This window comes from Podarcis gaigeae (assembly GCF_964106915.1).
Source record: "Podarcis gaigeae genome assembly, chromosome: 7".
Lineage (NCBI taxonomy): Eukaryota > Metazoa > Chordata > Lepidosauria > Squamata > Lacertidae > Podarcis > Podarcis gaigeae.
In genome coordinates, this window is record NC_139683.1 from 16210206 (window position 1) to 16231943 (window position 21738).

Genomic DNA, 21738 nt, shown 5'->3' on the forward strand with positions numbered 1-21738 from the left:
GAGGAGTGTTGGTATTAACATGGGCACTAGCCAATACGTGCTTTTCTCCAGTTCAGATTGAACCTTCCCCAAACCCACTAACCCCCGAACCACATCACGGGACAGATAACTGTACATTTGTTTGGAGGAGGTCTGTAAATTCCACTTTCAAACAGTTTCCATCTTCCACAGTTGGTTCGTGTCTATGTTATTTTGTGAAGGAACAAATTTAAACACTGATAGACGAATCTAATGCAGTAGTTTATCTCAACATTTACATTAATCCCTAGCTGAAATTGTGAGCTTAATTTCTCAGCCTTGTGAATGGGGAGGGAAACACGGCCAAGGGGGAGATGAGAATAGGACATTCATCCTGAATCAGCTCTGGGGGACAATTTCAGCAGAAGAAAGAAAGACTATAGCTCAGTTGTAGAACATCTGCTTTATATGCTGAAAGTGTTAAAGGTTTAAAAGGAAAGTTTAATCTCTGTCATCTTCAGGTAGGACAAGAATGTCCCCTTGCAGAAACTCTTAAGTAGCTGCTGCCATTCAGAGTTGGATATACCAAGCTACATGGACCAGTGGTCTGATGGTATAAGACAGCTTCCCTGATATGTTCCTACCCATCATCATTTTGAAATGATATTTCTATTCTGACGATTTCAAAGAAATAAGACACATGAGCCAAACAAAAATACTTAATTCCAAAGAACATCTGCTATAGCTGTCTTAACCCTCTTTTCCCATTTGTACTGTAGGACTAAGAATGGGCTACCTTACAGGGTTTAAGGCAGGGTCAAACATAATTGAAAAAAATGTCTTGAATGCATCAATAAAAATATGGACCTTCATAGCATTGTCAACTGGATCAGGAGATAAAGTGTAAAACCATGTATCACAAAGTGAGAAGGATTGCTCGTTTCAGCTCTAGTTCAGGGCATCGGAAGCAAAAAAAAACAAACCCCTTTACTACCAAAAAGGGAAGACACCTTAAGGATGAGCTGGTTGCAGCAGGATATTTTTATACTTTTGTTTCTAGAGCAGCCAGGCTGTGAATAACTCGCCCCTTGCTGTCCTGGAGGTGAGTCTGTTTTGGACACCCCCTCTTTGCCCAGAAAAGGGGTGGGCAGTAACACAGCAGAGGCGGTGACTGCCAGACAGTAATTAGTTAACCCATCGCTGTGCCCGGATCCTGACACTCCCTCCTTTTTTTTTTCCAGCTTGTGGTTAAATACCACTGAAAGGAGTTGCATGAAATCATCGACAGGTTCCTTTTTAAACAAAAAAAATCAAAAAGAAATTGCTCGTGGGGAGGGAATGAGTATTCAAAGCTGAGCCAGGGTTTCCTGTTGCATGGGGCTGCAGATATATATATAAACGAGCTTTTAATGTGCTGGGCCACTGTTTGCAAGCTGCTACGAGACCAGAGCGCTCCCTAACTGCCTGATTGCTTTCCCAGATCCCTGAGGGTTTGAAAGCAACCACAATGAACAAGTTCCTGTGCTGCACACTTGTGGTAAGTCCTTGCCCAGAGACTGACGATTGCTTTGGAACTGACACGATCAGAGCGTTGATATCATTCTCTGTTCTCCGCTGGCTGACTTTTCCTCTTCAGGTCTTTCAGTAAGCGTGCTAGCTTTCAAATCGTAGTGGGCTGCACAGTTTTAACAAGGGATGAGACATTCCTGGCTTCTGGGGTAGGGGGTAGAGGAAGGAATTAATATGCTGCGTTTTCAAGAAATAGGTGCCATCTACGGTAAATCTCCTAGTTCTGCCCCTCCTTAGGCCACTGCAGATGTTACGAATCTGTTTAATATTGTCAGGACAGTCTGTGGAGAGGAGGGCTGGATAGAACAGGAGCAAATCGGTGAGACTGGACTGGTTTGTCAGATACCATGTTTAATTTTATATATTGCACAAATGTATGGATATATGGGGTTTACATAGGCAGAGAGCACTGGATTATCTATCGTGGTGCTCTGATGGTCTAAGGGCAGTAGCTAGATGTGGAACAGGTACTGGTGGCAGACAGAGCAGTAGGTTTAAGGTACAATCCCTGGAATCTTCCCATAAAATGATTGTATGGAGAAGGATCTCTGGAGCATTGCAATTTCTGCTCGGCCACCAGTTCTCCTGGTGCAAATGGTCACAGTTTGTGGATCTTCTGTGCCCAACCAGTGTGGTGTAGTGGTTAAGAGTGGTAGACTTGTAATCTGGTGAACCGGGTTTGATTCCCCGCTCCTCCACATGCAGCTGCTGGGTGACCTTGGGCCAGTCACACCTCTCTGAAGTCTCTCAGCCCCACTCACCTCACAGAGTGTTTGTTGTGGGGGAGGAAGGGAGAGGAGAATGTTAGCTGCTTTGAGACTTCCTAGAGTAGTGATAAAGCAGGATATCAAGTCCAAACTCTTCTTCTCTTCAACTGGGCAAATGTCTCTTACTGGCTCCCATTGCATGTGTGGAGATGTCTGTTAAAGAGAATGGGACAGCTCCTTCACTCGTAAGGAGATCCACTGAATATTGACACTGCCAAGTGTGCCTCAAAATCAATGGGTTGGAATGTCTGTTATTTTTGCAATCTCCTTTACCCTTTTCTCCACTTTAGCCTTTCTCAGATGTACATTAAGGAGACATTTATTTATGCCCCACTCTGGGAAAGCTAAGAATCCAAAATCTATGGGCAGCAGTCAAGTAGGTTATAATCTGAGTAAACCCATGGAAATCAATAGACCTAAGTGAATTGTGTCCATCAACATCAGGGGTCTTCTCTGAGTGTGATAAGCACCGATTACAACCCTACAAATACATTTTAAAAGTGATCTCATAGCTGAGAATAGTTTACCTGGTGACTAATCAACCCAAGTGATGTTTGATGTTACCTAGAAGTGGTGCAATGTGGAGCAACAGCTGATCAGATAACTTTGAATGCTTCCTGTTATCTGTCAACTTTGCTTCATGTGAGCATTCAGTAGATCATGTATTCAGTGAGTTATTATTGCCAATCATATAAAAACACTTAGGACAAAGGGATTTTCTGCTTCTTAAAAATGGGACTCAGCCCACTGGGTATGTTCCCCTGCATAAGCCCCATTTCTCAGTGGATTGTGCCCCATTAAAAACAAGAACAGTATACTCAATAGGAAAAGAAGAACAGAAATCAACAATCCAGTAGTTTGCATAAACTGAATTCATTATTAGAATGATGTTAGGATTTAAAGTCATCTTAAATACAATTCTTGTTAGCAGATCAAATGACATAAATTGTGTGTGTGTGTGTGTGTATCCCTTTCACAGGGACATCTCTTCTGATTGAGGGGATGATTCCTGACAGATTTCAGATTGACAGCTGCAGTGGTTCCCCTGCAAAGAGAACTGTTTTGGGGTGGGTACATTAGGAATTGGGGTGTGTGAGGAAAAAAGATCATGGTTTCTTAGAAAAAGTGAGGGCAGTATCCATCTCCCAGCAAGAAACACGTTACCCCAACAGTCTTGATGGGGATTAGCTTCCCCACAACAGGTTTTCAGGTGCACAGCATTTTCTCCCTCAGATAAATACCTCTCTCCATTGACTTGCATAGGGAAAAGGTGGCGGGAAAATGGCATAAAACCCCCAGGAAAGACATAAACCCTCAGGGAAGGGGAAAATGTCACTTTCCAGCAAGGAGCCAGTGGGTCACTGGTTTGGGGTGGGCTTCTGTCCCCTCATGGGTTTTCGGTAACATGCTGGCATGGAAAGGGGAAGGCAAAAACCCAGGTGAAAAATAGATCCAGGTTTAGAAGCCACAGATATCAGGAAACTAGATCCTGGATACAAACAAACAGGGGCAAGGACTATTGCCCTGTATATCCTGCTTCTGAGATCTCACTGGTCTCCCATTGCTGGAAAAACATTGGTGGCCCAATGGATCTTGGGCTCCAGTTGCACTTGAATAGCAAGACGCACCTTGTTGGAAAATTAGCACCTTGTTGTTGTTGTTGCTGTTTAGTCGTTTAGTTGTCTCCGACTCTTCGTGACCCCATGGACCAGAGCACGCCAGACACTCCTGTCTTCCACTGCCTCCCGCAGTCTGGTCAAACTCATGCTGGTAGCTTCAAGAACACTGTCCAACCATCTCATCCTCTGTCGTCCCCTTCTCCTTGTGCCCTCCATCTTTCCCAACATCAGGGTCTTTTCCAGGGAGTCTTCTCTTCTCATGAGGTGGCCAAAGGATTGGAGCCTCAGCTTCAGGATCTGTCCTTCCAGTGAGCAACCAGGGCTGATTTCCTTAAGAAAGGAGAGGTTTGATCTTCTTGCAGTCCATGGGACTCTCAAGAGTCTCCTCCAGCACCATAATTCAAAAGTATCAACTCTTCGGCAATCAGCCTTCTTTATGGTCCAGCTCTCACTTCCATACATCACTACTGGGAAAACCTTAGAGACCAACTAAGATTGTTCTTGGTATAAGTTTTCATGTGCATGCACGCTTCTTGCACACGAAAGCTTATACTAAGAACAAACTTAGTTGGTCTCTAAGGTACCACTGGACAATTTTTAATTTTTTTTATATATATTTTGACTGTGTCAGGCCAACACGGCTACCTACCTGAATCAGTGAATTGCAGAGTTTAGAGTTTTGACTTTGGATCCCATCCAGACTTTGACAGTCCTTTTCAAAGGCAAAGGAGACCCCAGGATGTGTTTGTGATGCAAAACAGAGGCTGCTTTATTTGTTTCTTTCAGTAAATCCAAACATTCTTCTGTGGTCTGCGTGAAACCCCAAAGCCAAGACATATAATAATGTTTTTGTATGCTGAAAAACTAGTTTCTTTACTTTCACAAGGCTGTGATTGAAGGGAAAGATGCCTGTAGGAGCTTTGGCTGTCTTTGCAATTGTCATCCAAATCCACATTTATTTCACACGAGTGGGTGGAGCTCAAATGTCATTTGACTTCCATTTGGAGAATGGTGTGAAAGATCCAATAGAAAAGGAAATCAATATAATGTCATTTTCCCTTTCAAAATCCTTTTCTCTGTATGGGGGGTGAGGGAGGGACAATAAACCCCCTGTTGATCCTGGGATATTTTTGGAAACATGAAAACTGTAGGTTTTTTAACCAGAACTTTGCAACAACATCACAATGTTTGTTAAGACATTTACAGGCCATTTAACAGTGCTGTAAGTTGCTATGGCAGAAAATTATTTCATCATTAATGTTAAGAAAGGAAGTTGAAGGTTATGTGAAGGATTCTGTACTGTATATGAGCATTTCTAAGATGCCCGCTTCCTGTCCCTCATGAATCTCTGCCTTGTTGCACGTCCTTCACTGTTTGGCTGATTTCCAGATGGCACACACAAACAAAACTGCATCATTCAAAGTTTCCCTACATTTGCCCTCAAAACAAGGGGACCCTCTCCAAGTTCCCTCTCTGAGGGGTGTTTGGAGGGTGGCAACAAGGGGCAGGGCCTTTTTAGTGGTGTCCCCCTGTCTCTTGATACCTGTCTGTTACCTGCTTTAAGGGCAATGCCTCTGAGAAATGTAAATAGCAACAGCTATACCACCAGTGGGTTGCCAACCCGGTAACCTAAAACACTGTGTTGTGTCTCTTCTGCTAGTTGTTGGACATATCTGTGAAATGGACTGTCCAGGAGGACCTTCCCCCAAAGTACCTCCATTACGACCCGGAAACCTCCCGTCAGATATTGTGTGACCAGTGTCCCCCCGGAACCTACGTCGAGCAGCACTGCACGACTTCGTCGGAGACCAAGTGTGCCCCCTGCCCGGATCAGTTCTACGCAGACGAATGGAACAACAACGATGAGTGCCAGTACTGCAACGTGGTGTGCAAGGAGCTGCAATACGAGAAAGTCGAATGCAGCAGCACCCAGAACCGTGTTTGCGAGTGCATCGAAGGGCGGTACCTCGAACTGGAATTCTGCTTGAAGCACACAGCATGTCCGCCGGGATATGGTGTTGCTGAGAAAGGTATGTGCCTGTTTCCCAGAGATGGCCTTGTGCCTGTTCGCCTGGGGTGAGGAAGAAACTCCTCCAGGAAACCAGACCAGGAAGATTACACACACACCCTTTGGTATACAGTGGTACCTCGGGTTACAGACTCTTCAGGTTACAGATGCTTCAGGTTACAGACTCCGCTAACCCAGAAACAGTACCTCGGGTCAAGAACTTTGCTTCAGGATGAGAACAGAAATCGTGCGGCGGCAGCAGGAGGCCCCATTAGCTAAAGTGGTGCTTCACGTTAAGAACAGCTTCAGGTTAAGAACGGACCTCCGGAACGAATTAAGTACTTAACCCGAGGTACCACTGTACTGGGAAACAGTGGATTCTTGCATGTGCTTCCACCCACCCCCCCACCCCCCAGGATCTTCAGTGCACCACAGATCACTAGCATTATATATAAGGGAGATCAACTAGTGAAAGCCTGTGTTGGAGGAGGGAGAGTTGGATTGAAATTCCTGCTTGGCCGTGAAACTTACTGGGTGACCTTAGGCTAGTCCCAGTCTCTCAACCTGATCTACAGAGTCGCTGTGAGGTTCAAACAAAGGGGCACCTTTAGCCATGCTAAACTCCTGTTGGGGTGCATAGGAGTCAGTGTCAGTGTGGTATAATCTGGTTGGCGGTCAGGATCCGGAGCATGCCAACAAGGATCCTGAGTGCCAGAGGAAGATGAATGCAGTCTGAGACAGACAGCAGGGTCAGGATACAGAGAGGCTGAAACACTTTCGCTCACAGACAACTTGCTCAGTTTAAGGGTCCAAGCCTGGGGCAACAACTGTATGGTTTTATTTATTAGACAAGATGCATGTACCATTTGATTGCAAATAGAACCTATAAGCTGCTTACCAAAAAAGAGAAAAGAATAAAAGGACAACTTACAAACAAGTATTTAACAAACTCAAAATAGAATTAAAACTAACAGTTAAGATAAAAACAGATTAAAACGCACGCAGGCTTTCATCCACATGCCTGGATAGGCTTGCCTGAACAAAACTGACTTTAGCAGGAACTGAAAATCAAAGGTGTCAATAGGCAGGGAGTTCCAGTGTTCATGTGCTGCATGCAACATGAATAGGTCAGTTTCACACAAATGCAGAACAAATCTGCGGCACCTGTAAACAGTGCCCGTTCCCCAGATCAAAGCAGTCAAGTAGATGTATATGAGGGCTGTGTATGTCTTGCTTTTCAGAGAACAGCCTCCTCTTTAAAGGAGTCCTCTGTCCGTTCAAATCCTGTTGCAAACGGCAAGAACCCTAACACCAAGTTGCCTTGCCTTGCTATTTAAATTGCAGTTACCCATTCTAAATTTGCAGCTTTGCATATGAATCAGCCTATGAGGATTCCATGCAAATCGGCATCTTCTTCTTTCCTTCCTTGCCCTAAGAGGACACTGGTGCATGGAGTCATGCTGACTCAACGATGCAAAGAGTAAGGCATCTTGGCTTGCGCTCCTTTACAGCTTTTTGGAATGACAGCAGGTGGGTTGGGGGTTGGTAGTTTGTTAACTTTAGAGGACTTTTTATTTTTTATTTTTGCAAGGCTGGCTTACATAGCGAACCTGTGGCCTTCCAGGTGTTGTTGGACTTGAACTCTGCATTAGCCCCAGCTGATAGTCAGGGATGATAAGAGCTGCAGACCAGATGTGCCTCAAGTCCCATATCCCTGGTTCACAGTTATGAAATTGCCTGCATGGATTGCAAGGCAAATGTATCCCAACAGCTGTGCATGGCAGCCTAGTCAACATTTTCCAAAGCATCCTGGTTTTGCTGCTGGGTGCAACTACAAAACCAACACACACACACAACTGTGTAGCTCTCACACAGAGACCCTTGCATAGCTTTCAACTTTCGAATACACCCAGAGGCAATGCAAGGATTGCAAATTTATTGCAGTGCCTGTGAAAAACAGCCGTTGTCCTCCTAAACATCTTGCTGGACTGCTGCCAAAAGTGATGTTGCTCACAGTAGCAAAATGTTCTGCTCTTACTGTAATGGGTAATTTAATGGCACCAGCAAATTGTCTTCTAATGAGAAACATGATGGATTGACCTCATTCACAGGGACATTATCTGGGATGCAGTATTTATGGGTTATAACTAATAACATTTTTCATGGGGGAAGAGTGCTGCTTCAAGCCTCTGTGCGCCTTGACAAACAGCAGAAGTGCGGACTGATATAGCACCCAGAGAGTAATTATAACAATATTAGTGTAATAGCAAAAGTCATCACAAATGTGTGGCAGTAATTAATTACCAATGTCGCAAATAGATACTCCTAGAAAAGCATGCACACACACACACACACACACACACACAGCCAGTAATTCTCAGGAGTGGGGGGGAGACAGGAGTGGGGAACGGCTAAGGGAGCTAGGCATGTTTAGCCTGGAGAAGAAGAGGTTAAGGGGTGATATGATAGCCATGTTCAAATATATAAAAGGATGTCACATAGAGGATGGAGAAAGGTTGTTTTCTGCTGCTCCAGAGAAGCAGACACGGAGCAATGGATCCAAACTACAAGAAAAAAGATTCCACCTAAACATTAGGAAGAACTTCCCTGATAGTAAGAGCTGTTCGACAGTGGAATTTGCTGCCAAGGAGTGTGGTGGAGTCTCCTTCTTTGGAGGTCTTTAAGCAGAGGCTTGACAACCATATGTCAGGAGTGCTCTGATGGTGTTTCCTGCTTGGCAGGGGGTTGGACTCGATGGCCCTTGTGGTCTCTTCCAACTCTATGATTCTATGAGATAAAAGAGGTCACATGTTCTTTATTGATGGAAATTAATACTGCCACCAAAGAGCACTATCTAGAAAATAAAGACTAAAGGAATCCTTGTCTAGAAACGACAACAAAAAGATATGCAGAAACTTTATGGATCTGCTTGACAATGGCCCGGCACATACTAGTTTCATCATTTTGTGAAGCTAAGGAGGAGTGAAAACCAGTCTCCTAATTCATTTCAGCTCCAGATGCAAAGTGTGGGTTTTTAATATATTTCTTTTACTGCAAAAATTTTAGCTAGCTGCATATAAAGTGGCTTCCAGCATGCCCAGAGGTGTGAAAATCCTCATAAATTGTACTTTAAACTACAGCTACATTTTAGACATTGGATTGAATGCTTTAAGCATGCCAAACAGGAAATATAAAAATATTTACATGAGCTCATGTAATGCATTCTTCCAAAATACATTCATTCATTTTTGGGGACTGGGAAAGAGACCCGTGTACATCTGATCTCCCCTCCCCCTCATGTGTGGTTTGATCAATCCATTGTTTGCTGTTGTGCAAAAAAACTTCAGGCTGTTATTTAAGCAGTCCCTCCATTCCAGGATTACAAACTGGTTTTGTTCTAGTAAGCAATTCTAGTTCAAAGGCCTTGCTGAAACCATAATCTGCCAGCCTGGATGTAACAGGAAACTATGGTTTGATCAAACCAGGAATTAATGTGTTAAGCCATTCAGTTGAAGAGTGGAAGGAAGGAGCATAGGAAGGAAGCAGTATGCAAACATTAGATCCATTCCTGGAAGATTGAATGCAACCCATTGACTGCATTCAGACTAATGCTGTGAAATACCCTGACATAGAAATTCCACAGAAGTGGGGCCAGTTCTGAAAAGGCCCTGCTGCTAGCTCCTGCACATAACCATTGTCAAAGAAATATAGAACAGAGGGTAACTCACACAGGGACCACTCAACCCATGCTCTTTATGAGCTTAAAAGTGAACACTAGAATTGAAGGCTAGAAATTTACTGGCAATCAAGGTGATATACTCCTAGAGTTTCTGTTGCGTTGAATATGGATGGATCACAATTCTTGCTTTTCTGTGAGAAGCTATGCATCTTAATAACCATGACAGCATTTGCTCCCTAACTGCACATTTAATTCATCATTGTAGATCTTTTAGTAAAGGACAGAACCCCAACTTTCTTGCTCTCCAGGATCCTAAAAATATTTTCACCCGTATATAACACCTTCTGTGTTGATTGCTTTACAACAGCAGTTTAATCAAATATGCATTCTTTAGAATTATTTTTTATTAAATATTAGCATCGTATTTTTAGGGCACATACAATAATCCAGCCAGGCCCAAAGAGGAGAATCGATGCATATTCTTCACTGTGTCACATTCCTGACCTATTCCTTACCTTTAAAATCTTTGGAAACTCATTTAAGTCTATCCAGCAGCATAATTTACCTACAGAACTCTAATTTTCATACTCTAGCTCAAATCTATATCAACTAAGTGCAAGCAAGAGCTTTCATTTACATAGGAGAGGCAGAAAATGCCAGCTTGATTTGAAAAATGCAACACCTGTTTTAATTCTATCGCCATTTATGTCGGAATGGGAAGCCACTCAGAAGGGGCTTAAATCAGCCCTGTCCAATTTGCAGCCACGAACCACAGACCATCAGGTGTTTGATAAACCCTTCATTTGAGTTAAATCCAGATTGCCTGCACAGGCTGGGTTTATTAAGCCACCCAGCAGGTTATAACACATGGCTGGCATGCCACATCGAATGTGAGCATGACAAGCCAGATTTTAAGGGAAAGAAGGCATTTCATTGAGTTATCCAATGCACTGGTTTCGGTGCTCTGGTGAAAGAATTCCTTCAAAGCTGGTGAAAAGAAATGCCATCGTCCATGGGCAATGCCAGCTCTGCTCCAGGTTTGAGAAGACCTTGGGCAAAAATACCACCCATATCTTGGTGCCCTCCCTGGCAGGGGCAGAAGATCTGGACTCCGGGGAGTGCACCATAGCTGCTGCTGCCACTGCATTCCTTGCAGGCTGGATCTTTTAACCCTGTGGATCCCAAGGTGGTCGCCTCACCTCACCTCACACTTGGGCCAGCCCTGACCTTGCCTCCTCCTTGGCAGCCCACCTCCTATCCTTGCTCCTGACTCAGATCTTCACTCGCCCATTCTTCACTGGAGAGGGGGTGCCTTAGGTGCTGAAATGTCTTGAGCCGGCCCTCCTCTGGGTCACTGTGGGAAATATAAAATGGCAGCTCATTGTGTGTTGATGTGGTGGGGCTTCAGGGCAGGTATATGCTGGGCTGGTCCATAGGAATCAAACCTAGTAGCCAAGGAACTTTTCCCGACTGTCTGAGCGGAGTTGACTTTGAACCAGCTCTGGAGTATCAGAGTTGGATTTCTGGGGTTTATTTTTTGCTGCTCCCCACCAGTCCCATGTTCATTTAACTAAGGTGGTGCCTGCCCACAGCATGTGGTGTCCTGTTGCACCAACCAAGTTCCATGTGAACCTTTTGCTTGTCCAGATTCCATATCTGAATACTCCCCATTTAAAAACTGCCTAATGGGCTAGTTTTAAATATGTAGGGAGCTTTAGACATGCAGAAGTCACATTAGGAAGAACTTTCTAACATTAGGAAGTACGTTTTGGCAAATAATGCTGTCTTCCACCTACGTTTGAAAGTGGCTCAGTGCCTTGGGGCATGCACTGTCCCTTGTGAGACTTCTGAATGTGCCATTTACAAAAACAAAGCAGATGAGATTTAAAACATTAGTTGGTGAAGCTGTCCTGGGAAACGAGCTTCCCCCTTTGAAAGAGAATCTTTGGGAACACACAAATCAGACACTTATCTGATTGCTTTTCTGCTCAGTCTTTCATGCTGCCTTTCACCATATATATAAGAAGCCCCTGAAGTGCTGTATACAAAGTGATTGCCAAGCGTATTTATTGTCTCTTTCTTTTGTCCCAAGGTACCCCTGAAAGTGACACTGTTTGCGAGAGATGCCCAGAAGGCTATTTCTCCAATGAAACGTCATCCAAGGAAGCTTGTCAAAAGCACACCAACTGCAGTGCGCTGGGTCTCAAAATGGTGCGCAAGGGAGACGCCACACGTGACAATGTTTGCCAGGGAGAAAAAAGCGACAGATCAGATCAGAAGTGTGGAATCGGTACGTGCCAGTTTACCAGTTGTTGTATTTCTATTAGTTAAGTTTTGTGCTTCAAAGCAACGAATAGTTTTCAGCTGACTGATATGAAATAGAAGTTGTTCTCTATGTAGCTTGCTGGGTGGGGGCAGAAGTGCTACACGACCTGCCCATCAGGTGGGTCACCATTGCTTAGCCCGAGCGAATGCAGAAGAGCTGAAGTTGGAATGGTGCAAACACGCTGGCAGGAACACTGGATTGATTCTGCCAGTGTGTTTGCACTGCACCAACCTTCCCACCACCATAAGAACATAAGAAGAGGCTGCTGAATCCCACCAACAGCCCATCTAGTCCAACATCCTGTTCCCACAGTGGCCAGCCCAATACCTGTAAAGGTAAAGGGACCCCTGACCATTAGGTCCAGTCGCGGGACCGAGCAACAGGAGCTCACCCCATCGCAGGGATTTGAACCGCCGACCTTCTGATCGGCAAGTCCTAGGCTCTGTGGTTTAACCCACAGTGCCACCTGTGTCCCTGTTCCAATGCCTGTAAGAAACCCCCAAACAGGGCCTGAGCAAAAGAGGACTCCCCTACTTATGTTGAATACCAGCAACTGATAATCAGAAGCATGGCTACCTCCAACTGTTGAGGCAGATCATAGCCATCATGCCTAGTAGCCATCAAAAGCCCTCTTCTCCATGAATTTGTCTAATTCTCTTTTCGCCTCGCTCATCCTTTCTGGTAAACAACAGCAATCCACCGGCTGTGAAGCTAGTGTAGCAACTCTGCTCCTCATTCAGAGTGACACTTCTGAAAGCACTTCATTAGCTTATGGTAGGGAATCTTTGGGCCCCCTAGGCGTTGCTTGACTCAACTCTGGAAAGTACCTCCAGCTGGTAGTTTCCATAGCAACCAGTCGCTTGTACTCTTTAGTCATGCAAAGACACACCTGACCGTGAGAACCATTAACTTAACAAAGAGAAAGTTTTGGGCCGCTTGGGCAGTCTTTTTCTACAGAATGAAGCCACAAGCTTGGGGGTGCACCCCCAAGATTCTATGCAGACTAATGAGAGTGTTGGACCAGGACCAGGGAAAGACCAGGGTTCAAATCTCCCCATGCCATGAAGCTCACTGGGTGCCCTTGGGCCAGTCGCCATCATAGCTGTCAATGTTTCCCTTTTTTTAAGGGAAATTCCCTTATTCCGAATAGGATTCCTCACAAGAAAAGGGAAAAGTTGACAGCTATGGACCATCTCTCACTCGAGTCTACCTCACAGGGTTGTTGTGGGGATTAAATGAGGAAAGAGGGAACCATTTACGCCACCTTGAGGTCCTTAGAGGGAAAAGTAGCATATAAATTTAATGAATAAATAACACAGGTCAAAATGTAGTTTCACAGAATCCAGGCTTATTTACTCAGGAAGCAATTTTCATTGTGTTCAATAGGGCTTACATCCAAGTAAGCATGCAGAAGACTGCAGCCTTGGTAGAGCAATACTGGAATTTTTTATACTTTTCGAAAGGGCCCAGGTGCAATGTTTGGATGGCTGATCCAGACCAGACAGACTTTGAAAGATCAACACGCTTCTTCTTCTTTTTCTTTAGATGTGACCTTATGTGAGGAAGCATTCTTCAGGTTTGCCGTTCCAACAAAACTCACACCCAACTGGCTGAACATGCTAAGGGATAGTCTGCCAGGTATAAAGGTCAACACAGAAACTACAGAAAGGCTCAAACAAAGGCACAGTCCTCAGGAACAGACCTTTCAGTTACTGAAATTATGGAAGGAGCAGAACAATGGCCACACTGCGGTCAAGAACATTAAGCAAGGTAAGATCATTATACAAGCAGAGCGGTGTATGCATACACTGAGCAAGCTCACATTTATTTATGAACTCTTCTTCCTTGGAGGTTTTTAAGCAGAGGTTGGATGGCCATCTGTCATGGATGCTTTGGCTGAGATTCCTGTATTGCAGAGGGTTCGGCTCCCTTCCAACTCTAGGATCCCGTTAGTCCATGAAATAAACCAGCTTCTCTATTTGTCTTCCGCAGGCATCGACCACTGTGAAAACAGTGTCTCAAAACACATTGGCCACCTCAACATCACCTTTGAGCAGCTCAGCATCCTGATGGAAAACTTGCCAGGGAAGAAAGTGGGGAAGGAAGAAATCGACCGCATTCTGAGGCTGTGCAAAACTTCCGAGTCGATTCTCAAGCTTCTCAGCTTGTGGAGAGTAAAAAATAGAGACCAAGACACCATCAAGGGCTTGACGTATGGGCTGAAGCATTTGAAAACATACCATTTCCCCAAGACGACGATCCAAGGCCTCCGGAAGGTGGTCAAGTTCCTCCACAGCCTCTCGATGTACAAATTATACCAGAAGCTTTTCTTAGAAATGCTCGGAAACCAGATCCATTTGGTGAAAGTGAGGCGCGCATAGTTTTAGCTATCCAATATTTCATACTCCACTTGCTGCTAGCAATAACGATTACATTTTTGTATGTGGATTGGGAGGGGGAATGTGTTTCTATATTATGCTTATTTATATTTATACATCTGACTGGGATAGCTCAGAGCTATCCTAGATCATTTTAAAATAATAATAATATTTTTGTTGTTGTTACATTAAGCTCCTGATCTGGAATCTTAGGACGTCCAAGATTTCCAGTGGAATCAAACAGATGTGCAGAGAAATACCAGAACAAATATTTGCTATTTATATTCACTGAACTCTAGAATGTTGTACATATTTATTAACTTGAATGGCCACAGTTTGAGATTAAGGGTAGAAACAGATGACCCGCTTGCTGAGAGGTCAGCGCCGCATCATCCCATATGGTGAATCTGTGGGGTGGGGTGGGGAACAAGGGTGTCATTTCCTGGGGGCAGCTGCTCGTCCGCTCGCTCCCCCAACATAGTTCTTACGCAGATGCTCAAAAGAGTGTTTGAGGGCACCAACTGAGCAGGGCAAGGCTAGCCAGACTGGTACACTGCAAATGCTTCAAACTACCTTATTTTTCACTCCATAAGACGCACCTGACCATAAGTCGCACCTAGTTTTTAGAGGAGGAAAACAAGAAAAAAAATATTCTGAACAAAACAGTGGATGTATGATTTTTGTGGTTCATGCTGGGGCCACAGACATGTGATTTGACGGTGAGTTTGGGGTAGCCCAATGCAAAAATCCTGAGAATCCATGTGGATCCACGTTTTTGCGTTATTGTTGCCCTACACAACAGTGGGTGCGTGATTCTTTTGGTGCAGGCTGTAGCCATGGACGTGCTATGTGATCTGATGGTGAATTTGGGGTGACCCAATGCAAAAATCCTGAGGATCTATGGGCTTTTACGTCCTCCCTCCCAGGCAGCCTCCTTTATCTCTAGTGTCCCTTATCTCCCTCCCCGATCGCTTGCCGAACAGCTGCTTCCTTTCAACACTCCCTTCCCTCTTGTTTGCCTTAGTGTCTTTTCCTTAGCTGGAGCAGTTTTTTGCTTTCAAAAAAAAACAAACATAATCTGCTTTTCGCCCCTGAGCAATTCAGCTCCAGGGACCACACATTCGCTCCATAAGACACACAGACATTTCCCTTTACCTTTTAGGAAGAAAAAAGTGTGTCTTATGGAGCGAAAAATACAGTACGTTCCCATCACCCCATCAAGCACAGCATCAGGGATGATGGGAGCTGTAGTCCACATCATCTTCAGGTTGACCCCCGTTGTAGCTGATGCAGGGCCAATGTTCACGCCCATGCCAACATCCCCTTCACTCCTGGCCTTTGCATGGTGAGCAAGAACCCCCGATAGGAACTCTTAAGTATGTCCTGTTGAACATGCTTAGTAGGGTCCTCCCCGGCACTGGGAACTAGGGTTGTCCAAGATTCGAACCCAGTTCTCCTTCAGGCCTTCACACTCAACACACAAATGCAAGAAGCAAAGGCCTGTGTTTGCAGCGCCAATGTACCCACCCCAGTTTGCGGCCTCGTGCCTTTTTCCCCAGTGCCTACACAGAGCTCGAGTTTCAGATTATTTCTCAGGAACACCTCTATCTCTAGTACAGAGCAGGATCCGAAGCAGTGTGAGGCGCTGCTTGACTCACGCACAAGAGCTTTTCAGCTCCCTCTTCAAGTGGCAGCTCCACATTAGCCTCCCTGCCCCCCAAAAAACCCTCCCTTCCCAACCTCTAATCCAGCGGTTCTCAACCTGTGGGTCCCCAGATGTTGTTGGACTACAACTCCCATCATCCCTGAGCTCTGGCCTTGCTAGCTAGGGGTGATGGGAGTTGTAGTTCAACAACAACTGGGGACCCACAGGTTGAGAAAGGCTGCTCTAACACACACACACACCAACCATCTTTCCCCTAAACTCAATTAAAAATCCTTCCGAATACCAGTTGTTGGAAACCACAGGAAGGGTGAGTAACCTTGTGTTCCTATCCTGTTTGTGGATTTCCCTCAAGCATTTGGGTGGCTGCTGTGAGAACAGGATCCTGGACTTGATGGGCCATTGGTCTGATTCAGCAGGGCCTATTTCCTAGGTATGAAATATTGACATCCAAACGATTCCACCCCTTCTCCTAGGTGTGAGTGCTCACACATGGTGGATATGAATCTGCCCCGGGCCCCAAAAATTATTAAAATGGACCTTCTAAAAGTTGTGTGTTTGGGGTTTATTTGTGAGGTTTGGGGGTTAATGATAATAATAATAAATATTGACAAAAGTCAGCCTTTGAACCATGCTGCAAACCGTACCCTCTCCCCGAGTAAAATACTTGGTTCGTTTTAACGAAATTGAAAATAGTGCCCCTGTGTACCAGGCAGGGCTGTCTTAAGCATATGCGGTGCCGGGGTGCAACAATCTGCCTGGCACCCCTCCCCCTGGTTGCCCAGTCCCAGGCATGCAGGAGAGCGGAGCCAGCTGGCCACCTCAGCGTCTCGCTGGATTGGTCACCCCCAAACTCACGGCAACAGAAGAGCCCACCGTGGTGCTCCAACCGACGGACGGGCTCTTCCCCAGACTCAACTCTCGGGCCCCGGACTCTCAGCCTGGCACCCCTGAGAGTCTGGCACCCAGGTGCCTCGCACCCCTAGTGCCTATGGGTAAGACGGCCCTGGTAACAGTTGTAGAGCAACGGGGAGCTCAACTGAGCAGGGACACAGTAAGGCAGGGGTGACCTCCTGCTGTTGTGGACTGCAGTTCCCATCATCCCTGATCACTGGGCATGTTTGCTGGGGGTGATGGGAGTTGTAGTTCAAAACAACTGGATGGTATTATATTGGCAGGCCCTGCAACAATTGTTGCATAGATTGTCGTTGGCCAACTTTTAATGCTGACCGAATTGCAGTATAGGAAGCTTTTCATCTGTTTCCACCCTCAAAGGAGAGAGAGAGAGGAAGGAATGGATTGTACACTGTCTATTTTCAAGCTAAAGGGAATGAGGAGGTGTATTTATAAGCTGCACATATGTGGTGTTTCATATTGGACCCATCCTTCATTCTTATTCTGTGGATTTTTAAAGATTGTTTCTTAGGTTCGTCTGTATAGGTTGAGAGGTCTCGTCGATGTAATTTCTTAATTCAGCTCATTTTTAAAAAATAATGTTATATGGTAGAAATATATCATAAACAAGCTGTATATGAAGTATTGTTTTAGAAGATGAATGTACCATATTTAAAAAGGTGGATTTCCAGGTTGGATGTTGATCATGTTTTATAAACCATTTTTTCCATAATAATATGACTTGTGTGCTCTTTTGGGCCGTTCACACAGAAGTGGAGAGTTGCAAGGGTCATCTAGTCCAACCCCCTGCAATGCAGGAACCACAACTAAGTTAATGTCAATAATAATAATTTATTATTTATATCCCACCCATCTGGCTGGGTCTCCCCAGCAATTCTGGGTGGCTTCCAACAAAAGATTAAAAGTACATTAAAACATCAGTCATTAAAAACTTCCCTAAACAGGGCTGCCTTCAGATGTGTTCTAAACGTCAGAAAGTTATCTCCTTGACATCTGGTGGGAGGGCATTCTACAGGGCGGGGGCCACTACCGAGAAGACCCTCTGCCTGGTTCCCTGTAACTTCGCTTCTCGCAGTGAGGGAATCACCAGAAGGCCCTCAGAGCTGAGGGTGGAGACACTCCTTCAGGTATACTGAACCGAGGCTGTTTAGGGCTGTAAAGGTCAGCACCAACACTTTGAATTCTGCTCAGAAAGGCACTGGGAGCCAATGTAGGTCTTTCAAGACCAGTGTTATGTGGTCGCAAGACTTCAGTTCAGAAGAACCTCCTATACCCGAACCTGTACCCTAACAGCCGTCTTTCCTTAAGACTGAGGTACCAAAGTCCTTCCTCAATAGCTCACCAGGCCACTGGCTCAGCAAGCACATCAGGTAAGAGGCGGAACAGAGGAGGAATGCCTCTCTTCAGGCAAAGGAGGTGGAGACAGTGGGCAGAAGTTTTAAAAAGTTGTAGTCTGTCCTCAAACTTCTTTGGAGCAAATCACTGTCAGCACAGTCATATAAATAATGCAAGCATAGTCCAGAGAAAGAAGACACCCTGATAATATTTTGTTAAGGAAACTGGATAGTAAAGAGTCTATAATTTGAGGAGAAACAGAGTGAGAGGTTTTGTCTTGCTGACTTCAGGCCTTGTACAGAGCAGCGAGACATTCAACCAAGTATATAGGGGGGAACTCCCTCAGAACTACACAGCCAATTAGCGTATTCGCTTTCTCAGTAGAGATCATACAACTCTGCTTGCTAAGTGACACCTCTGTGTATACCCTGCCTAGCTGACATACTGATAACAGATTTAACCTTAAATTAAACACTGTTTTACTTCCACCAGTTGCTCACTCAGAGATATCTGTGGTTCTGCAACTTCTGACCCTCTTTACTGCAACAGTTATGAACATGTGAGTATGCCCTACACAGAATTAGACCATTGTTCCATCAAGCCCATTTTATATACCCTTTCTGCCAATGTACACATTTTTGCAAGCAATTTCCCCAAACATAGTGCATTTTTATGTCCTTTTCACAAATAGGTTCATTTTCATGCACACCTTCCCCTAATATATGCATTTTTGCAAACTCGGATCGAAGAACTACATCACACGATTCAGATAAGCACAAATTTCAAAACATAGCTGTGTTTTGGTTCTTGTTTCAGAAAGTGTGAATTTGATAGATTCAATTATAAATGCAAAAAAGGAAGCAGATGACACTCCCTATATAATGCCCCTAATACATGTTGGTTCCCTATCAGGTAATGGCCCTTTGTTGTTGTTGTTTGGTCATTTAGTTGTGCCCAACTCTTTGTGACCCCATGGACCAGAGCACGCCAGGCACTCCTGTCTTCCACTGCCTCCCGCAGTTTGGTCAAACTCATGCTGGTGGCTTCGAGAACACAGTCCAACCATGTCGTCCTCTGCCGTCCCCTTCTCCTTGTGCCCTCCATCTTTCCCAACATCAGGGTCTTTTCCAGGGAGTCTTCTCTTCTCATGAGGTGGCCAAAGTATTGGAGCCTCAGCTTCACGATCTGTCCTTCCAGTGAGCACTCAGGGCTGATTTCCTTCAGAATGGATAGGTTTGATCTTCTTGCAGTCCATGGGACTCTCAAGAGTCTCCTCCAGCACCATAATTCAAAAGCATCAATTCTTTGTCGATCAGCCTTCTTTATGGTCTAGCTCTCACTTCCATACATCACTACTGGGAAAACCATAGGTAATGGCCCTAAACCCTAACTTATTTATACTTATTTATAGGTTTATTCTGCAAACCTACACCCACTTACCTGGTACAATGTTTCTCTCGGGACGTTCTGAATTATTGCTCTGCGCATGGCGCAATTCTTTCTTAAAGTGCTGATCTTGGAGTTTTCCGAGACGGCGTCGAATCCATTCCTGCCATCTCCCGGGGAGAGCGCTGGACGGAGGGATATAAAAAGCCATCGGCTTAACCCTGAATGCATCATGCAGTGCAGATGCTTCAAGATGCCTTTCTGAAAGCTTTAATCAAATCCATATTGATTCATTGTCACAAGACATTAGACTTGCTTTCTCCCCAAACGGCACTGTCTAATCTGCAGGGAGTTTTTAAAAGACTGTCTAGCAGAAGAATGGATGTCTTTAGTGAGAAGTGACATTTACTGGAGATGTGAGAGAAGAGTTGTTGAGGGGGAGAGAGAAAAAGTGTTGGATTGAGGGGAAAGGGACTCCACGGTTTTCATCTTTTCTTTCGATTGGATTGTCCTGAAGAGTCTCGTGGGCATGGGGTGCGAAATGGCCACAAACAGGCTGCTAGGAGCACCTCAGGCAATGGAATAAACCTGACAGTTTCCTCAGAAACAAAGGGAGAAGGCGTTTATGCGAAGTGCCCTCAGGGTGGCCCCAATGTTCACTCTTTCTGACTAAAAGTATCTCAGGAAGCAATACTTTTTTTAAAAAAAGGTCTCCTTCAGACCCTGGAGAGCTACTGCTTCTCTGAAAACACAATGTGAGGCACAGGCAGAAGACGCTTTTTATGCTAAGGGCCACATTCCATTCCAGGGAACCATCTGAGGGCCACAGGCTGGTGGTGGATGGGACCCAACAAGAAGTGTACACTAGTGGCCAAAATTGTGGAAACCTTTTGGAGAAAGTGTATTTCCGAAGTTTGATGGCTCATAACACCACTTTTTTTTTTAGTAATACAGTGGTACCTTAGGTTACAGATGCTTCAGGTTACAGACTCTGCTAACCCAGAAATAGTACCTCGGGTTAAAACTTTACCTCAGGATGAGAACAGAAATCGCGCGGCGGCAGCGGGAGGCCCCATTAGCTAAAGTGGTACCTCAGGTTAAGAACAGTTTCAGGTTAAGAACGGATCTCCAGAACGAATTAAGTTTTTAACCCGAGGTACCACTGTACCATAAACTTATATATCAATGGAAAGAAGCAAACCAGCAACAAAACCCAGTTAATAGAGGTAATAATTCAATCTTGGTTTCACATTGTTACAACTGCAGAACTAAAAAAACTTGGTTCACTCCCTTCGAAGGCGTTCATTTTTATATGTGTTTCATGTTTCTTCTTTATGACTGCTGTTGTAATAAATAATCCTTCATAAAAGTTATTGCATCACATTCTTCACTAAATTATCTTTCCATTGATATATAATTTTTATGGTATTACTCCCCCAAAAAAGTGGTGTTATGAGCCATCAAACCTCGGAAATACACTTTTTCTGAAAGGTTTCCACAATTTTGGCCACTTGTGTACATTTTAACTAGACACATGCTCCCACATCGGTCCTGCATCCAGATAAGCGAGAGGCATTATCAAGTTCAAGGTTGCAGGTGAAAACACTCGAGGAGGGAGGGAGGCAGGACCAGTGAGGGATGTGGCCTGAGGAGATTTCTGAGGGCCACATAGAAATGCCCGTTGGGCCACAGTCAGTTCCCAGGCCTCAGGCTGCATGCCTCTGATAGAGTACTAAATGAACCAATAACTTGTTCGATCTAATTACAGGTAGGGAACCATGTTGATCTGCCGTAGTAGTTGAAACAAAATAAAAAAAATTCTTCCAGTAGCACCTTAGAGACCAACTAAGTTTGTTCTTGGTATGAGCTTTCGTGTGCATAGGTATCTGAAAAAGTGTGCATACCATACCATACCAAATAAACAAAGCTCATACCAATAACAAACTTAGTTGGTCTCTAAGGTGCAACTGGAAGGAATTTTTTTATTTTGTTCGATCTAAGACAACCTCAGTGTTTGAGATTTAAATTGCGTGAATGGGTGTGATATGGGATACGTGTTGAAGGGAAGGAGGGAAATCGCAAACTCGGCAGAGCAAAAAGGTTGTTGTGCGTTTGTTACTGTAATGTTGGAAATG

General features: G+C 44.7%; 1 protein-coding gene across 1 annotated transcript; it reads left to right on the forward strand.

The window, feature by feature from the left end:
• Positions 1–1438: 1438 nt before the first annotated feature.
• TNFRSF11B (TNF receptor superfamily member 11b) lies at positions 1439–16105 on the forward strand. The gene is made up of 5 exons (XM_083749294.1): positions 1439–1495; positions 5574–5943; positions 11693–11890; positions 13472–13696; positions 13919–16105. The coding sequence occupies exons 1-5, from the start codon at positions 1466–1468 to the stop codon at positions 14305–14307; spliced, it is 1212 nt and encodes a 403-aa protein (XP_083605420.1). The 5' UTR covers positions 1439–1465; the 3' UTR covers positions 14308–16105.
• The last annotated feature ends 5633 nt before the right edge of the window (positions 16106–21738 follow it).

Excerpts from the sequence above, each read along its gene's own strand:
- TNFRSF11B (XM_083749294.1), top strand. The coding sequence starts at position 1,466 with ATGAACAAGTTCCTGTGCTGCACACTTGTG. Across the intron at positions 5,944-11,692 it reads ATATGGTGTTGCTGAGAAAG|GTACCCCTGAAAGTGACACT; the intron begins GTATGTGCCTGT and ends TTTTGTCCCAAG. Across the intron at positions 11,891-13,471 it reads AGATCAGAAGTGTGGAATCG|ATGTGACCTTATGTGAGGAA; the intron begins GTACGTGCCAGT and ends CTTTTTCTTTAG.